This window comes from Salvelinus namaycush, chromosome 32 (genome assembly GCF_016432855.1).
Source record: "Salvelinus namaycush isolate Seneca chromosome 32, SaNama_1.0, whole genome shotgun sequence".
NCBI lineage: Eukaryota > Metazoa > Chordata > Actinopteri > Salmoniformes > Salmonidae > Salvelinus > Salvelinus namaycush.
The window spans coordinates 27141427-27162873 of record NC_052338.1 but is presented as its reverse complement, the minus strand read 5'-3'; the positions used below and the strand labels follow the sequence as shown (position 1 = coordinate 27162873).

General features: G+C 42.5%; 2 protein-coding genes across 2 annotated transcripts in view; one reads left to right on the top strand and one right to left on the bottom strand.

Moving 5' to 3' along the window:
• Positions 1-246: 246 nt before the first annotated feature.
• Positions 247-10575, bottom strand: LOC120027084 (deleted in azoospermia-like). Its single transcript, XM_038971922.1, has 8 exons — positions 10426-10575; positions 10258-10349; positions 10109-10160; positions 9938-10004; positions 9481-9620; positions 9102-9182; positions 8716-8766; positions 247-282 (listed from the first exon to the last, which is right to left on the bottom strand). Exons 1-8 carry the CDS (start codon positions 10573-10575, stop codon positions 247-249), a joined length of 669 nt encoding a protein of 222 aa, XP_038827850.1.
• Positions 10576-16352: 5777 nt separating this feature from the next.
• Positions 16353-21447, top strand: part of LOC120027445 (inactive phospholipase C-like protein 2) — a 42231-nt gene continuing 37136 nt past the window's right edge. Inside the window, exon 1 of the mRNA XM_038972381.1 lies at positions 16353-16873. Coding sequence (XP_038828309.1) covers positions 16670-16873 — 204 coding nt within the window. The 5' untranslated portion in view covers positions 16353-16669. The remainder of the gene's footprint in view (positions 16874-21447) is intronic.

Genomic DNA, 21447 nt, shown 5'->3' with positions numbered 1-21447 from the left:
GAACACTTGCTCCACAATCACTAATTACTTAGAAATGACTGAAGACTGGAGGGAGAACAATTGAGATGAATTGTAAGAACAATGAAGAGATGGAGAAAGACTTGATAGAAATGGCAGATGAGATACAGGAGGGAGGGGGAAGATGGGTAGAAAGATTAGCAGAACAAAGAGACAGAAATCAGGAAGGTCTGAGTGTGTGTGTGTGTTCGTTCACCTGGTACAGCAGGAGGGTCAGTGGGCTGTGGACTACAGCAGAGTCTGGACTCCGCAGTCCACAAAGTTCTGGAAACGGGGCATCACATCACATAATGAGCCGGCTGAAACAACAGTGAACCTTAACACAGGAACTACTACAGCAAACACACCCTTGGGAGAAAATCAGTCATCCTTAGCCAACACATGAATTACTGCAAATACTGATACACACTGGCAGGCAGATGGTCGATATTATATTCGCTTAAAGCACTCACACCAACATGACAATATAGGCTTTACCCAACATTGCCTCCTAGTAGCCATTACTTGATCAGATGACAGAATACACATCAGGGATGGGCAACTGGTTGCCTGGAAACTTGACGTTGAATTGCATTGAATTATACGTCGGGCTGAAATGAGCATTTGAGTCAGGACATTTTCTGTCACGACTTCTACAAGTCAGAATGTTGAATAAAATTATATTTTAACATACTTTACCGGTTGTCCGTGTGGTTCGTCCATTTGACAGTAGGAATGTGAGACAATATCCACAGGAAAGTATAATTACATCAACGTTTCAAAGCACTGGTAGTGCATTCAGATTTTGATCACCTGAAGCATGCGCAGAACCATGTAAACACAGACACGAGCTCTGCAAGTATGCATGCGTCTCGTGCATGTATTTTTTATTTTTTACTTGTGCACTTGCTTCAGTTGATAAATCTGAACGCACTACCAGCGCTTTGAAAAGTTGATGTAATTATACTTTCCTATGGATATACAGTGCATTCATAAAGTATTCAGACCCCTTCCCCTTTTCCATATTTTGTTACGTTACAGCCTTATTCTAAAATGGATTAAATACATGTTTCCCCCTCACCAATCTACACACAATACCCCATAATGACAAAGCGAAAACAGGTTTAGAATGTTTGAAAAAAAAAAAAAAAAACCATACCTTATTCACATAAGTATTCAGACCCTTTGCTTTAAGACTCCAAATGGAGCTCAGGTGCATCCTGTTTCCATTGATCATCCTTGAGATGTTTCTACAACTTGAGTCCACCTGTGGTAAATTCAATTGATTGAACATGATTTGGAAAGGCACATACCTGTCTATATAAGGTTCCAAAGCTGGCAGTGAATGTCAGAGCAAAAACCATGCCATGAGGTCGAAGGAATTGTGCGTTGAGCTCCGAGACAGGATTGTGTCGAAACACAGACCTGGGAAAGGATACCAAAACATTTCTGCAGCATTGAAGGTCCCCAAGAACAGTGGACTGGCCTCTATCATTCTTAAATGGATGAAGTTTGGAACCACCTAGATTCTTCCTAAAGCTGGCCGCCCAGCCAAACTGAGCAATCGGGGGAGAAAGGCTTGGTTAGGGAGGTGACCCCGATCCCGATGGTCACTCTGACAGAACTCCAGAGTTGCACTGTGGAGATGGGAGAACCTTCCAGAAGGACAACCATCTCTGCAGCACTCCACCAATCAGGCCTTTATGGTAGAGTGGCCAGACGGAAGCCACTCCTTAGTAAAAGGCACGACAGCCCATTTGGTTCTCTGGTCTGATGAAACCAAGATTGAACTCTCTGGCCTGAATGCCAAGTCTGGAGGAAACCTGGCACCATCTCTACGTTGAAGCATGGTGGTGGCATCATCATGCTGTGGGGATGTTTTTCAGCGGCAGGGACTGGGAGACTAGTTAGGATCGAGGCAAAGATGAACGGAGAAAAGTACAGAGAGATCCTTGATGAAAACCTTCTCCAGAGTGCTCAGGACCTCAGAACTGGGGCGAAGGTTCGCCTTCTAACAGGACAACTACCCTAAGCACACAGCCATGACAATGCAGGAGTTGCTTCGGGACAAGTCTCTGAATGTACTTGACTGGCCCAGCCTCAGCCTGGATTTGAACCCAATCTAACATCTCTGGAGATACCTGAAAATAGCTGTGCATCGACGCTCCCCATCCAACCTGACAGAGCTTGAGAGGATCTGCAGAGAAGAATGGGAGAAAGTCCCCAAATACAGGTGTGCCAAGCTTGTAGTGTCATACCCAAGATGACTCGAGGCTGTAATCACTGCCAAAGGTGCGTCAACAAAGTACTGAGTAAAGGGTCTGAATACTTTTCTAAATGTTATTTTTCAGTTCTTCAAATTTCTAAAACATGTTTTTGCTTTGCCATTATGGGGTATTGTGTGTAGATTGAGGGGAAAAAACAATTTAATCTATTTTAGAATAAGGCTGTTATGTAACAAAATGTGGTAAAAAGTCAAGGGGTCTGAATACTTTCTGAATGCACTGTATTCTCACATTCCTACTGCCAAATAGACCAACCGCACAGACAATCGGTAAAGTACATAATAAATATAATTTTATTCAACATTCTGGCTTGTAGAAGTCGTGAGACTAAATGAAAATTTCTGCCAAACGTAAAATTCAATGCCGGGTTTCCAGGCAAGGCAACTGGCGGTCCGTGGGGAACTCAGTCGGGGTCTTAACTTTCTGTTGAGAGTTAAAATAGTGGTGTAATTATTATGGGGGGGATTGTGCGCCAGCTGTTGTTCTCTTGTTTTGTTAATTATCCCATGTCAGCTAACATTTTTTAGAAGTTAGTCTAGACAGCTGTCGAATTACCGACCGGGGGACCCCCCCACAATTTTTTTGTCACTCATTCAGATATCATATTAAAAACTGCAAACATAGGTCTCCCGAGTGGCGCAGCAGTCTAAGGCACTGCATCACAGTGTTGCGGCGTCACTACAGCCTGGGGTTCGATCCCAGGCTGTGTCACAACCGGCCGTAACTGGGAGTCCCATAGGGGGGCGCACAATTCGTCCAGCGTCACCCTGGTTAGCGGAGGGTTTGGCTGGTGGGGCTATACTTGGCTCATAGCCCTCTAGCAACTCCTTGTGGTGGACCAGGCGCCTGCAGGCTGACTTCCGGTCGTCAGTTGAACAGTGTTTCCTTCGACACGGCTGGCTTCTGGGTTTGGCAGGTCATGTTTCGGAGGACGCATGACTCAACCTTCGCCTCTCCTAAGCCCGTTGGGAAGTTGCAGCAATGAGACAAGATCGTAATTGGATTACAATTGGATATCACGAAATTGGGGACTAAAGGGGGTAACATTTTTATATAATTACATTTTTTTTAAACAATTATTATTTTAAACATTTCTCTCCAACCATGGCAAAATGTGTAGAATTGCAGTAAATTAACAGTAAAACGCCCCTCCAACAACACTTCTCTTTTTAACTTGTTATAACGCTGAAGTCACTTGTGTCAACAAACAAACAAAAAAGGTCCATTAACACCATATGCCAAAAGGGTGAACTTGAAAATGAGTGAAGTACATAGGAGGGATCTGAAATCATTTTCTGTGCTTGCCCATAAGACCACGTGTCAAACTCGTTCCACAGAGGGTGTCCACAGGTTTTCCTCTCCCTTTTACTTAACTGATGAATTAAGGTCACTGATTAGTAAGGAACTCCCTTCACCTGGTCATCTTGGGCTTAATTGAGAGGAAAAGCTAACACTAGGCCCTCCATGGAATGAGTTTGACACCCCTGCCATAGACAATGTTATCACCCCTTAACGGCCATCCAAAATAATGTACAAAAAAACAAAATAAATAAAAAGGACTGCTACATTTAGCTGGCATGTTCCAGGAGGGGCGAGAGGAATCATGACATTGACAAAATACATTTAGTGGAGCCAAATCTTTTCGAATAGCCTATTCCACTCTGGCTTTCCGTGGTACCAACGAGATGTGTAGTAGCCCATCTGGCTTTCCGTGGTACCAACGAGATGTGTAGTAGCCCATCTGGCTTTCCGTGGTACCAACGAGATGTGTAGTAGCCCATCTGGCTTTCCGTGGTACCAACGAGATGTGTAGTAGCCCATCTGGCTTTGTGGTACCAACGAGATGTGTAGTAGCCCATCTGGCTTTCCGTGGTACCAACGAGATGTGTAGTAGCCCATATGGCATTCCGTGGTACCAACGAGATGTGTAGTAGCCCATCTGGCTTTCCGTGGTACCAACGAGATGTGTAGTAGCCCATCTGGCTTTCCGTGGTACCAACGAGATGTGTAGTAGCCCATCTGGCTTTCCGTGGTACCAACGAGATGTGTAGTAGCCCATCTGGCTTTCTGTGGTACCATCGAGATGTGTAGTAGCCCATCTGGCTTTCTGTGGTACCATCGAGATGTGTAGTAGCCCATCTGGCTTTCTGTGGTACCATCGAGATGTGTAGTAGCCCATCTGGCTTTCTGTGGTACCATCGAGATGTGTAGTAGCCCATATGGCTTTCTGTGGTACCAACGAGATGTGTAGTAGCCCATCTGGCTTTCTGTGGTACCAACGAGATGTGTAGTAGCCCATCTGGCTTTCCGTGGTACCAACGAGATGTGTAGTAGCCCATCTGGCTTTCTGTGGTACCAACGAGATGTGTAGTAGCCCATCTGGCTTTGTGGTACCAACGAGATGTGTAGTAGCCCATCTGGCTTTCCGTGGTACCAACGAGATGTGTAGTAGCCCATCTGGCTTTCCGTGGTACCAACGAGATGTGTAGTAGCCCATCTGGCTTTCCGTGGTACCAACGAGATGTGTAGTAGCCCATATGGCTTTCCGTGGTACCAACGAGATGTGTAGTAGCCCATCTGGCTTTCCGTGGTACCAACGAGATGTGTAGTAGCCCATCTGGCTTTCCGTGGTACCAACGAGATGTGTAGTAGCCCATCTGGCTTTGTGGTACCAACGAGATGTGTAGTAGCCCATCTGGCTTTGTGGTACCAACGAGATGTGTAGTAGCCCATCTGGCTTTCTGTGGTACCAACGAGATGTGTAGTAGCCCATCTGGGTTTCTGTGGTACCAACGAGATGTGTAGTAGCCCATCTGGCTTTCTGTGGTACCATCGAGATGTGTAGTAGCCCATCTGGCTTTCTGTGGTACCATCGAGATGTGTAGTAGCCCATCTGGCTTTCTGTGGTACCAACGAGATGTGTAGTAGCCCATCTGGCTTTCTGTGGTACCAACGAGATGTGTAGTAGCCCATCTGGCTTTCCGTGGTACCAACGAGATGTGTAGTAGCCCATCTGGCTTTCTGTGGTACCAACGAGATGTGTAGTAGCCCATCTGGCTTTCTGTGGTACCAACGAGATGTGTAGTAGCCCATCTGGCTTTCCGTGGTACCAACGAGATGTGTAGTAGCCCATCTGGCTTTCCGTGGTACCAACGAGATGTGTAGTAGCCCATCTGGCTTTCCGTGGTACCAACGAGATGTGTAGTAGCCCATCTGGCTTTCCGTGGTACCAACGAGATGTGTAGTAGCCCATCTGGCTTTCCGTGGTACCAACGAGATGTGTAGTAGCCTAGGCCTATCTGGCATTCTGTGTGTCTGTGTGCTCCAAAGCGTGCAGATGGAGCGAGTGACAGTCAATGAGCCTCGCTGCAGTGCAACTCTGCTGTCCTCAGAACTGGATAAGTATAAACTCATTCACATTTTCCCCCTTCATCCTCCTCTTATTTAGGCCTAGGCTGCTATATGCGTTGTAGGTAGGTTGCACACTGCTAGGATAATATGGAAATAGGCCTTGGCCAACTACGCATTTCTTTCATAAGCTTTCCTCAGCTGTAGCCATAGTTCTCTTTTCACTCATTAGATTTTTCCATCTTGGTATTTTTTCTCAATTTCATTTGTCATTCAAATATATTTGTCATTCAAAATAAATCTGTGAATGAGAATAGCATATTACGGTGGAAATTACAAGATTATGTTATAATGCTGTTATTGCATCAAACGGTTGTTTTATGCAATAGAATAAGGGGTTGTTAGAACACTCATCTGTGTGTGTTCTACTGAGGATGGGCCTCTAGAATATTTACAATGTCTTTGGGTGATACCACATTCCAGAGCATGAGTTAATGTTTCTGTTCTATAGAGTACCAGGGAGAGATGACTCTAGGGCCAGACCCTGGTCTCTACACAATGAGATACTGTCTGCTGTGAATTATAAGTATCTTTCACACAAATCTTAATCTTGTGACACATTCCATACATCTGTTGTTTGTCATGTAGACTGAAGGAGGATGTACTTTGCTATAAAATGCTGTGGCTCAAACCAGCTGGTTGAGTTCTCAGTGATCACCTCCAGGGGTGATCCATTACTGCACTAATTAAATAATAAAGTTTCATTATTGTGAGGAAATATAAAAGTCTCTCCTTTTGATTACAATAATTCCACCACAATAGACTCCGGTGTTCATAATTATTCCCATTTATAAGCTGCAATTTTAGGACAAACATTTTATTAGAATAGTTTTGAAAAAACTTGTCATAACTTTAATTCGTCTTAAAGCTTTTATGATATTTCAGTTAGTAGGACAAGAATTTTGGTTGTTGGGTTCACTATGGCAAGGACAGATTTTTTTTCTGCCAGATGCATGCATCATTACTGTCTAACGCTTTGCTTAACTGTAAGGTTTGTTCAAATTTCTCATTAGATTTTTATATCTTGCTATTGTTTCTTCTCTCTCGCTCTCATTTTTACCTTAGGCCTCCCATGTGGGGTTATTCAAAAGCAACTTAAAACTTTGAAACATCTAACGGAGTTCATTGTTTGATCATGAAATCTAGCATGCATTAAACTAAGTGTCTTAAAACCCTTTAGAACCAATAGTGGTGGTCAACGACCTTGCTTTAAATTGCTATAGCGGCCGCGAATGGCCTTGTTTTTCTAACAATAATATCGGTCTATCGCAAAATGAACTTGCTAACAAACTGTTGTCATATTCGCATGGCTGTTGTCATCAACCAGAAACAGGGTATGCTGTCATTTGACTTTAGAAAAAATACACAAAAATAAAACGTATTTACTCCAAATGACGGCGCCGAAGCAACGACGACTTTTCACTGTGGAAGAGGCTGTATCCATGTTGGTTTGTGATAAGGATTTCGGACACGTACTTGCACTTAGAAAGCGATGATGTCGAGGTGAGTAAAATAAGTCAACAGCACATATACGTTTGGTGTTGTTGTTTGATGCTGTGAAACTTGGGGAATAGCCAATCCTGTCATGATCACTTGGTTGGTACAGCAAGTACAGGCGAGCAGGAGATCCAACGGTTGCTCTCTGACTCATGGAAATAGTTGCAGTGTTTGGCTGTATATAGATATACATTCTCTCAAATGTTGTGCACAAATTTGTTTACATCCCTGTTAGTGAGCATTTCTCCTTTGCCAAGATAATCCATCCACCTGACAGGTGTGGCATATCAAGAAGCTGATTAAACAGCATGATAGTTACACAGGTGCACCTTGTGCTGGGGACAATAAAAGGCCACTAAAATGTGCAGTTTTGTCACAATGCCACAGATGTCTCAAGCTTTGAAGGAGCGTGCAATTGGCATGCTGACTGCAGGAATGTCCACCAGACCTGTTGCCAAATAATTGAATCTTAATTTCTCTACCGCGGACCACGTGTAACCACACCATCCCAGGACCTCCACATCCAGCTTCTTCACCTGCGGGATCATCTGAGACCAGCCAAACAGACAGCTGATGAAACGGTGGGTTTGCACAGTCAGAAACAGTCTCAGGGAAGCTCATCCGAGTGTTCCTCATGAGATCCATTGTTGTGCCATTTATCCCTCGCCATCACCTTATGTTTCAGCATGATAATGCATGAGTGTTAATCGTTTTTTTTGGGATAGTGCGGGTCTTTACACAATGAACGACAAAATGAGTGTTATTCTTATTGACATGAATGTGGTGTCATATTAAAGAAGAGATTGTGCTCTTTAAAAAAACTAGGTTAATTGTTATTTGTTTTTGCACAAGGTACGTTTGTTTGAAATTCTGAGTATTCTACAGCAGCAGCCTAAAATTCTATTGGGATCTAAAGGGTTAATAGGCCAAGTCAGATTCATATCAAATGGACAGAAAAAACACCATTTGGGCTTCTATAACGATAAGACATCGAAGTGTTCCCTATAAAAACAGACTTCGGCTATTGGCCCTTATCATTCGAGAGAAAAATATAGATTTAGCACTGCTTTAGGAAGAATCTTAACTCTATCTACATTGTTGTCTTGCTTTGTGTAAATATAAAATATTTATTGAAATAGGCTATAGCAAATGGGAATATAGCCAATGTACTGCCCTGCTGTGTGCTGCCTGATCCAATTCTGATTGGAGTAATTGTTTCATATTGTGATTTTTTTAACTTGTCCATTCTGACAACTTAAATCTATATTCTGGTTGTCCAACATTTTATTATTATATATATTTTTTTTTACTTGTCCCGGACAAGCGGACTAGCCCTGGCATGTATGGGTATGGAACTCATGATGAGTTTAGATTTTTTGTGGCCCCACCCCCATCAAAGTTGCCCATCCCTGATACAGATAGATGGTAAAAACGTCACATCTACACAGCTTTTCCAATCAGTTAAAATAAAATATTGGGAATGCATCTTAGCAGTTTGCAAAAAGTAGTCATTCAGAGGAAGTGTCACCTGGTTGATGAGCCGTGTCCTCTGCTCCCCAGTCCAGTGTGGTGAGGCGTACTGGGAGAGGAGAGCAGGAGTCAAAAGGTCAATACATACATGTCTAAAATGCATCCTTTTCCTCAATAAGTTATATGGGGAGAGGAACAGGTGGGAGTGTGTTTATCACGCTATGGTACAGTATTAAAGCAGATGTATGTGTGTGGTCTCTAGCATGTCATGCATGTATATTAGTTTGGATTAGTGTTGATGCGGAATGTGTCATGTTGTAGTGCATGTTTTCATACCAAACGCCACTAGGAGTTCTCCACGGAACAATACATTTATTCAATGAATACGTTATCCCCCCCGCAAAAAAAGGTTATCTGCCTGCATGAGTGTGTTTGTTTGTTTACCTGGTACGCGTAAGCGGTTTGTGAGTAGCTCATGGGCATCTGTGGAATCATGACTCCTGGAAAGCCGTTGTACGAGTAAGGCTGAGAAGAGAGGAAGGAGAAAACCGCAGTGTCAAAGGTAGATGTACGCAAAGTTCTATCTGCAACGTTCCACAATGTTTGCCTACTGAACATGGCCCTGGTGTGCTGGGCGGGCAGGTTGGGGTTGGTGCACTTTTGGGACCACTATTAGTCCTAAAGTGTGAACTGATTCAAGCCCATCTTGCAACACAGTGCCTGTGTCCCAAATGGCGCCCTGGTCAAAAGTAGTGCACTTCATAGGGAATAGGGTGACATTTAAGATACAACCAGTGGCTTTGGGGTGATGACAGGGCCATACCTGGAAGTAGGGATTGCCGCCATTGAGTACAGGTGAAGGCTGAGCCATGCCCCCGCCCATAGGAGAGCAGCAAGTGCAGTAGATGTACTGGGAGGGGGTTAACCAGGGGGCCTGACCAACCAGGTGAGACGGCATGGAACCTGGGCGGGTAAACAAATAAACAAACCTTCGTCCGCATTCTAGGCTGACTATAATTAAAGACACATGCCAGGTCTCACAATGGGTGTTTGACATTTCAACTAACCACTAATAATTCGATATAGCAATTTATAGTCGATCTGGCATGCAACCATTGGTTGGTGCAATGTCTGCAATGTGGTCAACGTAAAACACGTTTAGCCACAACCCAGACTTCCGTTGTGGCAATGGAGTACCAAAGGCAAGGAGCAGAAGACATAAGAAAATGTTGAGACTAAGACATATCAATGGACCAAATGCACACAAGCAACACACTCACGTGAGCTCCTTTCTTTCATGATTGCTGGACCCAGCTTGAGTTTCCTCCCTTTAAAACTGATCTGTTGCTACAGAGTAAACATGGTGAAGACGAAACACATTAGCTTGTGAGTAGAGTGAAGGCAAAGTTTGAAAGACTTGAATGTGACCATGTTAAATAAATGACTCTTACTTCAACGATGGTTTGGATGTCGACGTCTTCATTGAAGTAAACAAATCCATAACTACACAAAGTCAAAGAGTGACATTGTTCCATAAGACAATGTTTATGGGGATGCACTTTTCTTGAATAAAGGTGAAGCCTACTAATTTGGGACTTACCCTTTGCAGATACCTCCACGGTAAGTGATGATTTTCACTTCCTTCACGGCACCAAATCTCGCAAAGAAGTCCCGGATTTCGTTCTCATCCACCTAGAAAGGACAATATGAGCAAGTTAGATGATGACGATGTATCCCAATCCGTTTGGAAATGATTTGAGCTACTCACCTTCATGTCGATTCCTCCAACAAAAAGTGTGTTTGGAGTCATTTTACCTTCAGGTAAAATATAACCATTTGACAGCTTCAAACTTGCGGAAGTCTGACATCCGTTTCTCTGTTTCTGGATATCCTGGAAGAAATTAAAGTAGCTAGACATTGGTCATACCAGTTGCCTTTCACTTTTCTACAACTTCCAATCACAACATGCTCAAGTGGGCAGAAAGATTGTAGCCATCTCAGAGTAAGCCTCATCATCAGATGGAGAATCTATTGATCCAGCTAGCTAGCTCAATCACAGGTGAAAGGAATTAGTTATACCCTGTGCTCAACCATTCTATCCAGGATAAGGACGTCAAAAAGGCAAGGGGAACTCTCAGAGGGCAATCCACTTCTATTTCAGCCATCAGGGTACTGTCATTGTCCACCCTTTCCCGGCCAGTTAGTTCCTAACTAACTTACCTATAGAAAAACTTGATTAGCTAAAGTTAACTATACCAAATTATTATTATTCATGTGACAAAACTAGCTAGTTTGCCAGCCAGGTAATGAACGATTGCCTATCTTGGATGGCCGGGCCCTAGCTTGCTAGCGTAACAAAGACGCAGAGGAGCAACTAACTTTAGCTAGCTAGGCACGTTATGTTATTAACTAGAAACGTGGTCGTTTATTGGAGGGAAAATTATTAACTAGTTAACTAAAAGACCTAGCTATAATGTTATGAGCTGAATTTATCAAGCATGAGAACAGGCGATACACTTCGTTCATGTTAAGTATTTTTAACTTGCTAGCTAACCTAGAAATGTGATATATAGCTTGCTGACTTTAGCTAACTCACTCCTGAGAAATTGGACAGCGATTTTTTTTCTCACACTCGCTGTGGTCGAGGGTGATTTATTCCTTACTTAAAAATTATACATATGTTTGGGTCATTCTCAAAACACAGATGTAGCTAGCTACTCACCATTTCTAAAACCGTTAAAACAGAATAAATGAAACACACTGCCGCGCAAACTTTCCCCGCCTGAAGTGCACGAAAAAACGTTGAACCGATTGTCAAAAGCGATGCGCCACGCGCAAGCTTACATTTGCTGAACCTAATTGGGATGTTCCAAAAAGTACATTGGTTGCTTTTGTGTGTTTTTATTCTGTTGTTTTTTACGCGTAATTTCGTTACGAGTAAAACTTTGTTTTAAAGGGGTGTATTTGGGTGTATTTTGGGGTGTATTCTTTAAATAATGACATCTGATATCAAGCGTCTAGATTTCATCTCCCTCCGCAAATAAAATATAATGAACCAGGCTCGAACCCTCAACCTTCTAGTCCGAAGTCCAACGCGCTGTCGACTGTGCCACAAAAGCATCCTCCAGTGGCAGATTCTATATCCGCCCTTATACAGAGTCGTTACACTACTCCCTCCTTTCAAATAGCGCGTCCTCGCTAGCCTGCGACTCAACGTCTTATAGGAACGCGCTCACCGGTCAAGCACACGCACAGTCGTGGATGCAAGGTCCGATCACTTCTGACACCAATGTAATGAAACAGCAGGGAGCAGGTCACGAACCCTCGACCTTCTAGCCCGAAGTCCAGCGGGCTATCGACTGTGCTGCAAAAATCATGCTCAAGCGGCAGAGTCGATATCCACGCTTATAAATCCAGGGTTGTTACAATAAGTTTCACAAAGATCAAGAATGTAGCTCACGTTAGCTGTTTAAAGTGTGTGAAAGTATAGGATTGTTCACAAATGGCGCCTGTGTTGACATTCAGCAGCAGCTCCATTGCAACAAATAACTAATTAACTACAATGTGACATTAAGTACAGTTATCAAATCCATTCCTTTGATGACATAGTTAGGTTATGATCAATCGAGCTACCACATGATATTGCTGAGGGAGAGTAAAATCAAAGATTTTTTACAACTAACACAAGATAGACCATAACCGGACGTTTCCAATGAGCAAATTAATCATACTGGGCAGAACAAGGAAGAAGATGGGCAGAGCCAAGCACGCGCTATTGAGATCCTATTTGCGCGTTCCAGCATTTATTTGGACATTCCCGTTAGGGAACGCCTACTATGTCAAGTGCGCGGGTGCAATAACTCAATTCGCCCTTGCACTCATAAACGCATTTTTTTGGTAACTTTGGCAAAGGGTAAAGTCCACAAAATGCAGTTCACTCTGTTTGTTACAGATTGTAGTTTTGGAAATAGAAAACTGTATGGACATCAAATGTTTAATCGGTGAGAAAATTGGCAGAATCTTAGCAAAACTCAATTTCGCTCCATCATCTCCCACTGCCGGTCACTAGGCTCCCGCTCATCACCATATATGGTAGTGAGTGGAAACGCCAAGCAGATGCTTCACATTTACACATCCGGTGAAATATTTGTTTTTTCCTCGTTAGCAGCTGCCAAGGCAACAGCTACTCTTCCTGGGGTCCAGCAAAATGAAGGCAGTTTATACAACTTTAAAAACATTACAGTACATTCACAGATTTAAATATCTGTCTCATTGTTCTATCTATGGTGACATGCAGGACAGGCGTGACTCTAGTCTAGACAGGGTTAGGGTGTCCCCTTGTGTCTGCATTTCATACGGTTGAGTTTCTATCAGAGCTCCCAACAATGGCCACTAGAGTTCACTATAGAATCACTGTTGAATGTGTCGTGTTAGTTAGTGTGTGTGTGTGTGTGTGTGTGTGTGTGTGTGTGTGTGTGTGTGTGTGTGTGTGTGTGTGTGTGTGTGTGTGTGTGTGTGTGTGTGTGTGTGTGTGTGGAGGGGGGTTCCCAATCACAAACTACTTTGATTTATGTAAAACCTTTTTGATGCTTCATGTTGTATTTATTTAGAATTCACTGCACATAACTTAACTGCATCTAAGTAGCATCACTAGCAAACCTCTTGTTTTACTGCCAGACGTTAAGTTCATAGAGAACCTATATAGTATGTGTTCTATGTACATATTCTCCATCAGTCAACTTCTCTGGGTGAAATAAAAAAGTAAAGAACTGTTCATCTTTTCCATTCACTTCACAAGCCCCCTTTGTTCCATATTGGAAATGACGTGGAAACAACGTTGATTCATCCAGTGTGTGCCCAGTGGGATGGATGTTCTCCAAATGTCAAACAGGCCATACTGATAGTTCCCCTGAGATCTCCCTCTCTCAATGACACACCAGGGACTGGGTGGAGTATATAGATTGGAGTAAACACACACACACACACACACATCAGCCCATTGCCTTTTAAGCATAAGTGCCAAAAAGGAGTGTGGGAGTGAAATCCCTTAGGAAAATGATCACACACTAGGTGTCTATTGATTATTGATTTGGAATTGAGACCCACGTAGACTAATGACATATTTGTCAACATGCTCTAATTAGCATTCCATTCTCCTTCATCAGTACAGACTATGATGCAATAATGCAGCAGATATTTATTTATTTTGCTCCTTTGCACCCCATTATTTATTTTTCTACTTTGCACATTCTTCCACTGCAAATCTACCATTCCAGTGTTTTACTTGCTATATTGTATTTACTTCGCCACCATGGCCTTTTTTTGCCTTTACCTCCCTTATCTCACCTCATTTGCTCACATTGTATATAGACTTATTTTTCTACTGTATTATTGACTGTATGTTTGTTTTACTCCATGTGTAACTCTGTGTTGTTGTATGTGTCGAACTGCTTTGCTTTATCTTGGCCAGGTCGCAATTGTAAATGAGAACTTGTTCTCAACTTGCCTACCTGGTTAAATAAAGGTGAAATAAATAAAATAAAATAAATATGAGCGAGCATGGAATATCTAGGGTCCGTATGTATCAAGCGTCTCAAAATAAGAGTTCGATTTAGCATCAGTTTAGCTTTTTAGAGCACAATGAAAAAAGTTACATGGACAGGGAAGACCTGATCCCAGATCAGTACTCCTATATGGAATTATTTTGTAGGCCTAAAAGTTAAAAGGCTGATACAGATGTCAGCATATTACCAAAGACAGTGTAATAATTATGACATTATAGAATATTGGAGGCTCTCTAGCTGTATTTTGAAGTGTGTCATGAATTCATATGGACATAACTGATCATCGAGCCCATCCAGGTGTACAAACAAGTTACTGCAAGGGGCAGAACATGGATTGTTCCTATTGCACTTATAGGTCCTGGATACCCTTGCTGCAACTTGTCTTTGCAGGAATAGGTTGGTGTTTTTTTGTTTTGAAGGAAGAACAAAATAAAGCACAGATATTCATTCAATGCATCTGGCTGGTATTTACCCATGAAGAAGAAAGGCTCCATAATAATGCCCCTCGGAAGCCCAGCTAATGCAATTTATTGTGTTATTCATCCCATGACATTCAATTCAACTTATTTTTAAAAGGGCATCCAATATCGGTTGCTATACAAAAGACAACAAGGACATTTGCTGCAGATCAGAAAAGAGCCACTTGTGCAATTTTCCCTACAGGTTTTGTCTTACAGAATAGAATAGTGTTTATTCATCCGTAGCCTGGATATGTCCATTGGAATATTGGCACAATTACATTTGTTTGCCCAATAACTTTTTATGGGAACTCCAATCATTATAATAAAAAAAATTAAAAACTCACTACTGAAAGTCGCTCTGGATAAGAGCGTCTGCTAAATGACTAAAATGTAAATGTTATATTCTCATGAGACACAATTTTTTGATAAAAAAAAAAATGTAATATAACATAAGTGTTTGGGGTGGAAGAAAAACATGTTACCAAGAAAGAAATTAGAAAAATATTGTTATTTATCTTTTATTGTAAGTGCAAAATTGTCCTCTGTAGTTGTCATTAGGACATAAATAAGAAACAAAAAGTACCTTACAGTCAATGGGTACAGTAGATGAAAAACATTTACATTACTGTCAATGGGTACAGTAGATTAAAAACATTTACATTACTGTCAATGGGTACAGTAGATGAAAGCATCGCTGTGACATCTGGGTGTCCACTACAGAGGACATTTCTTCATAATCTCTTATTTAATATGAAAAAATATATACACAGTCCTGACAACTCACTTAACTATTCCTTACTTACTATAAACAACTTGAATATCAAAATAGGTAATACTTACACACTACTTTTCAAATTTCCATAAAATGTGCTAATTTTATAGGCAGACATTTTTTTAAGAACCAGGAAGGTAAAGTTGTCAAGGTAACACACATGTGATATTGGAAAGCCCAGAATGTCTTCTCAAAGGGACTACAGGACTTAACACAGTGGCTTGAATGGACTCAGAGATACTGACCAATAACTGATGTCCACTAGAGAGGACAAAAATGAATTGCTGGGTCTCAGGAGGATATGCTGTTTAATGCCATGTGGGGATCACCACGGTTCACACTTACCAGTCAAGAAGAAGTGGGCATGTTTATGGAAACGTAGCCAATATTGCATCCGTACTAGGCTGTTGTATGAAAAACCATCAATAGGTAGGTGCCCAAAGTGTAACACTCGCGCCACTGTTTCCACGCAGACAGTGAATAAATTCGACAACAGCTGGAAATATGCTGCTCATCTACGGTAGTAGTATAGACTATGCCTAGGCTACAACCGTTAGGTGGTGAGAACTGACAAGTCAAGCCCCTGAAGCAGTTGTGTCTATAAAGGATACAGCTCTTGTCAAACTTGACTTTTCGTAGCAGGTTTAGGAGAATTTACGCAGCATGTTAGGATAATTAGATTAAGGTTTGCTAAAATGCACAATAAATACTTTTGACGTCAATTTGACAAAAGCTGTATCCCATCTAGACATGACCCTGAAGCCAGTTGCCTTCACTTCCCTGTTATGAAGATGACTATAGCGCCGTCAGGAGTGGTTACAACTGCGCAGGGCACTTGAGGTGTGCCATCCGGTTCATTGTAACATAAATCTCTTTTTGAATTTCCATTCTGGTGAGTCGCCGGCAGAAGGTGATGCTGCAGATTATTTGTATCATTGGCATTCCCATTCTCGTGTAAAGCAATGTCTACCGACGGAGAATCAAGATTTGTAGAGGATATCTTTTGGGTAGTCTACTTTGCAAGATAACACGGGCTGTGTGGCTGTCTGTTAAAGCCTTGAGTCGCTTTGGCGTGCTGAAGCATCGTGTTATTGTCAGTTATTTCACGTAGCGAGGCGATCACCAATCAAGACCTACACACAGCTACCGTGAACGGAAATCCACATTTATAGCGGATTTAAAGACCGTTAGGGTGCGCGCCCACCTGTTGCTGGGATGAAACCCTCGCCAGGCAATGGGGTAAGCCTCGAGACGCATCGAGAGGACTTGCTGTCCAACGGAGGCTGCGGGATGTCAGACACGGTGACTGCTGTCCAACCCGAAACTGGTCCCGGATCCCCAATGACTGACAAACCGGGAGCGGGAGAAACTACAGATGCCAAAGGAATCCCTAGGCGGAGCAGTATTATCAAGGCAAAGGTTGGGGGGTATTAAATACTATTTCTCCCGGTCTCCTATCTGTTTCCTCTCCTTTCTCCCAGTCCCCTCTCCTTCTCCCAGTCTCCTCTCCTTCTTCCCGTTGCCTCTTCTTCTTCCAGTCCCTCTCTTTAGACCACACTGATTGGCAAGACCTGGACAGGTGATTGCTTTCACCTATTCTGTCTTTCCAGATCAATGCAGATAAAGGGAAGGATACAAGGAGAGGTAGCGCCTTTAGACTATTGAGATGCACCCCAGATACTTGAGCTCCAGCTGCTTGAAATAAATTAGGCTACTATTTGGCAGTGTTTTTAATGCCTATCACTAAACTAGCTTTGCGTTGCCTTCGTCGTCAAGACAGAGACTTATTCGTAGATCTTTGGACTGGGCTGGATGGAATGACCCATCTGACCCAGCTCCTCCCTCTTTATTCTTCTACTTTAGACTGACTTTTAAACTTTGAAATAAGTCCTTCATCTTCACATCCCGAAGGTAATCTGACAACTGTTGAGAAGGACTCAAGTATGTGATGAAATCATTGCTTGATCTGTGATCATAGCAAGACTCATGTTTCTTTATGGGACTTTAATGTAATTCATCAACTTTGGGCTTGTCCAAACAGTTCATCTTGTGTTGTAGGTTTTGCTGAATGTTTTATTAGGCCTTATATTGATCTCTTACGTTGCCAGTTTTGTATAAAACTGCTCCCGACAGAGGAATGACTTGTCGTCAATGTTGGCTCTGTGCCGGTCTGATTCGCTCCCAGCGCTTGGCAGGGCAGGAGGTTGGCCAATTTCCTCACATTTGATGTTGCAATGTTGCTTTGAGTCACGAACAGTTAGAGATACTGATGACTCTCTCGCTCTCTCTCTCTCGCCTTCTCTCTCGCCCTCTCTCTCGCCCTCTCTCTCTCTCATCTGTCTAACTTTCTCTCTCATGTTTTGTTGCTGTCACTCTCTCGCCCTCTCTCTCTCATCTGTCTAACTTTCTCTCTCATGTGTTGTTGCTGTCACTCTCTCGCCCTCTCTCTCTCCTCTGTCTAACTCTCTCTCATGTTTTGTTGCTGTCACTCTCTCGCCCTCTCTCTCTCATCTGTCTAACTTTCTCTCTCATGTGTTGTTGCTGTCACTCTCTCGCCCTCTCTCTCTCATCTGTCTAACTTTCTCTCTCATGTGTTGTTGCTGTCACTCTCTCGCCCTCTCTCTCTCCTCTGTCTAACTTTCTCTCATGTTTTGTTGCTGTCACTTTCATACTCTCTCTAACTTCCTTCCTCTCTCCTTTTTTCTCTTTCTCTTTCTATTCGTTGACTTTATTTGTTTCTGCGTTGCCAGTAAAGGATAGTCAGAAACACAAATGTGTTTCCCTTTCTGTCATGCTTCAGAAAAGTTGTGTGGCGCCTAAAATAACCAGCTCTGTCCCACGCTGGGCTGTAAGTGGTGTTAAATGACTTCTCTGCAAGGGCGGTGCTGCTCGACGTATGCAGCAGAGTGTGGAGCCACAGCGCTGCTATCTGCCGTTGCTGCGTTTGTTTGATGTGGTGGTGATAGCTACAGCACACGTCTAACTTGCAACACAAACTCTTCAAAGGGCAGCAAAGAACGACACGGCATGGGACAACTGAACACAAAGCAACATACATACATACGAAGTCGGAAGTTTACATACACCTTAGCCAAATACATTTAAACTCAGTTTTTCACAATTCCTGACATTTAATCCTAGTAAAAAATTCACTGTCTTAGGTCAGTTAGGATCACCACTTTATTTTAAGAATGAAATGTCAGTATAATAGTTATTTCAGATTTTATTCATTTCATCACATTCCCAGTGGGTCAGAAGTTTACATACACTCAATTAGTATTTGGTAGCATTGCCTTTAAATTGTTTAACTTGGGTCAAATGTTTCAGGTAGCCTTCCACAAGCTTCCCACAATAAGTTGGGTGAATTTTGGCCCAGTCCTCCTGACAGAGCTGGTGTAACTGAGTCAGGTTTGTAGGCCTCCTTGCTCACACACGCTTTTTCAGTACTGCCCACACATTTTCTATAGGATTGAGGTCAGGGCTTTGTGATGACCACTCCAATACCTTGACTTTGTTGTCCTTAAGCCATTTTGCCACAACTTTGGAAGTATGCTTGGGGTCATTGTCCATTTGGAAGAACCTTTTGCGACCAAGCTTTAACTTCCTGACTGGTGTCTTGAGCTGTTGCTTCAATATATCCACATTATTTTCCTGCCTCATGATGCCACCTATTTTGTGAAGTGCACCAGTCCCTCCTGTAGCAAAGCACCCCCACAACATGATGCTGCCACCCCCGTGCTTCACGGTTGGGATGGTTTTCTTTGGCTTGCAAGCATTCCCCTTTTTCCTCCAAACATAATGATGGCCATTATGGCCAAACAGTTCTATTTTTGTTTCATCAGACCAGAGGACATTTATCCAAAAAGTACGATCTTTGTCCCCATGTGCAGTTGCAAACCGTAGTCTGGCTTTTTTAATGGCAGTTTTGGAGCAGTGGCTTCTTCCTTGCTGAGCTTTACTGTGGATATAGATACTTTTTGTACCTGTTTCCTCCAGCATCTTCACAAGGTCCTTTGCTGTTGTTCTGGGATTGATTTGCACTTTTCTCACCAAAGTACATTAATCTCTAGGAGACAGAACGAGTCTCCTTCCTGAGCGGTATGATGGCTGTGTGGTCCCATGGTGTTTATACTTGCGTACTATTGTTTGTACAGATGAACGTGGTACCTTCAGGCGTTTGGAAATTGCTCCCAAGGATGAACCAGACTTGTGGAGGGCTGCAATTTTTTTTCTGAGGTCTTCAATTGACTCAAATTATGTAAATTAGCCTATCAGAAGCATCTAAAGCCATGACATCATTTTCTGGAACTTTCCCAAGCTTTTTAAAGGAACAGTCAACTTAGTGTATGTAAACTTCTGACCCACTGGAATTGTGATACAGTGAAATAATCTGTCTGTAAACAATTGTTGGAAAAATGACTTGTATCATGCACAAAGTAGATGTCCTAACTGACTTGCCAAAACTATAGTTTGTTAACAAGAAATTTGGTGCAGGTCTACAATTTTGTTTCTGGTGTCCTTTGACAGCTCTTTGGTCTTGGCCATAGTGGAGTTTGGAGTGTGACTGTTTGAGGTTGTGGACAGGTGTCTTTTATACTGATAACAAGTTCAAACAGGTGCCATTAATACAGGTAACGAGTGGAGGACAGAGGAGCCTCTTAAAGAAGAAGTTACAGGTCTGTGAGAGCCAGAAATCTTGCTTGTTTGTAGGTGACCAAATACTTATTTTCAACCATAATTTGCAAATAAATTCATTAAAAATCCTACAATGTGATTTTCTGGATTTTTTTTCTCATTTTGTCTGTCATAGTTGAAGTGTACCTATGATGAAAATTACAGGCCTCTCATCTTTTTAAGTGGGAGAACTTGCACAATTGGTGGCTGACTAAATACTTTTTTGCCCCACTGTACATACATACATATATTTCACTGGCGCTTTTATCCAAAGTCACTTTGGAAATAAATAAATAAACTTACAGTAGTGCATGCATAGATTTTTATATGGGTGTCTCCAGTGGGAATCAAACCCACAATCCTGCCTTTGCAAGCGCCATGCTCTACCAACTAAAGTGAGCCACGTAGCCTACACACTGATGTCTAACACATTTAAGTTTGCCACAAGTAGTCAGTTGACTATCATTCACTAGCTAGCACCCTAGTTGCTCATCTCATTCCCCTGCCCATTCTTCTTTGCACACTGCTGCTGCCCACATGAAAACAACCTGTATGGTTCATCTCAAGAATTAAAATCAAATACAATTTTATTTGTCACGTGCAGAATACAACAGGTGTAGACTTTACTGTGAAATGCTTACTTACAAGCCCCCCCCCCCAAAAAGAGGAAATAGTAACACAATACAATAATGAGACTATATACAAGGATTACCGGTACCGAGTCAATGTGCATGGGTACGAGGTAATATGTACATGTAGGTAGGGGTGAAAATGACTAGGCAACCAGGATAAATAATACACATAGTAGCAGCAGCGTGTGTGAAAGTGTGAGTGGGTGTGTGTGTGTAATATGTGTGACTGTGTGGGTAGAGCCACCAGCTCTCACAGTCTCACATCACAATTAGATGTTCATCCATGTTTCTCAAACATCACATTTCAAAGTGTTTGGTTACCTCTCTTTATCGTTCCAAGGTTAAGATTAAGCATTAGCTCTGAATGGTTAAGGTAAGGGTTAAGGTTTGCGATAGGCACAAAACAAAAATATCAAAAACAACTTACTATCGCTGGATTCGAACATGCAACATTTGGAACCACAGGCAGATGCTTACACCCATCCGCCATCCCTGTCCACAAAGCCTCCTTCAAGGTAACAGCGCTCACTGTTTCCCCTAGCGGCCGGTTTCCACTTCATCGCCCGACATCCTCAGACATGGATGGATGTCGAATGCTGACTTGTGTCATGGGTGACCTGCCTGAGTAGAGTCCAGTGATTTGTGTGGGTAGAGTCCAGTGATTTGTGTGGGTAGAGTCCAGTGAGT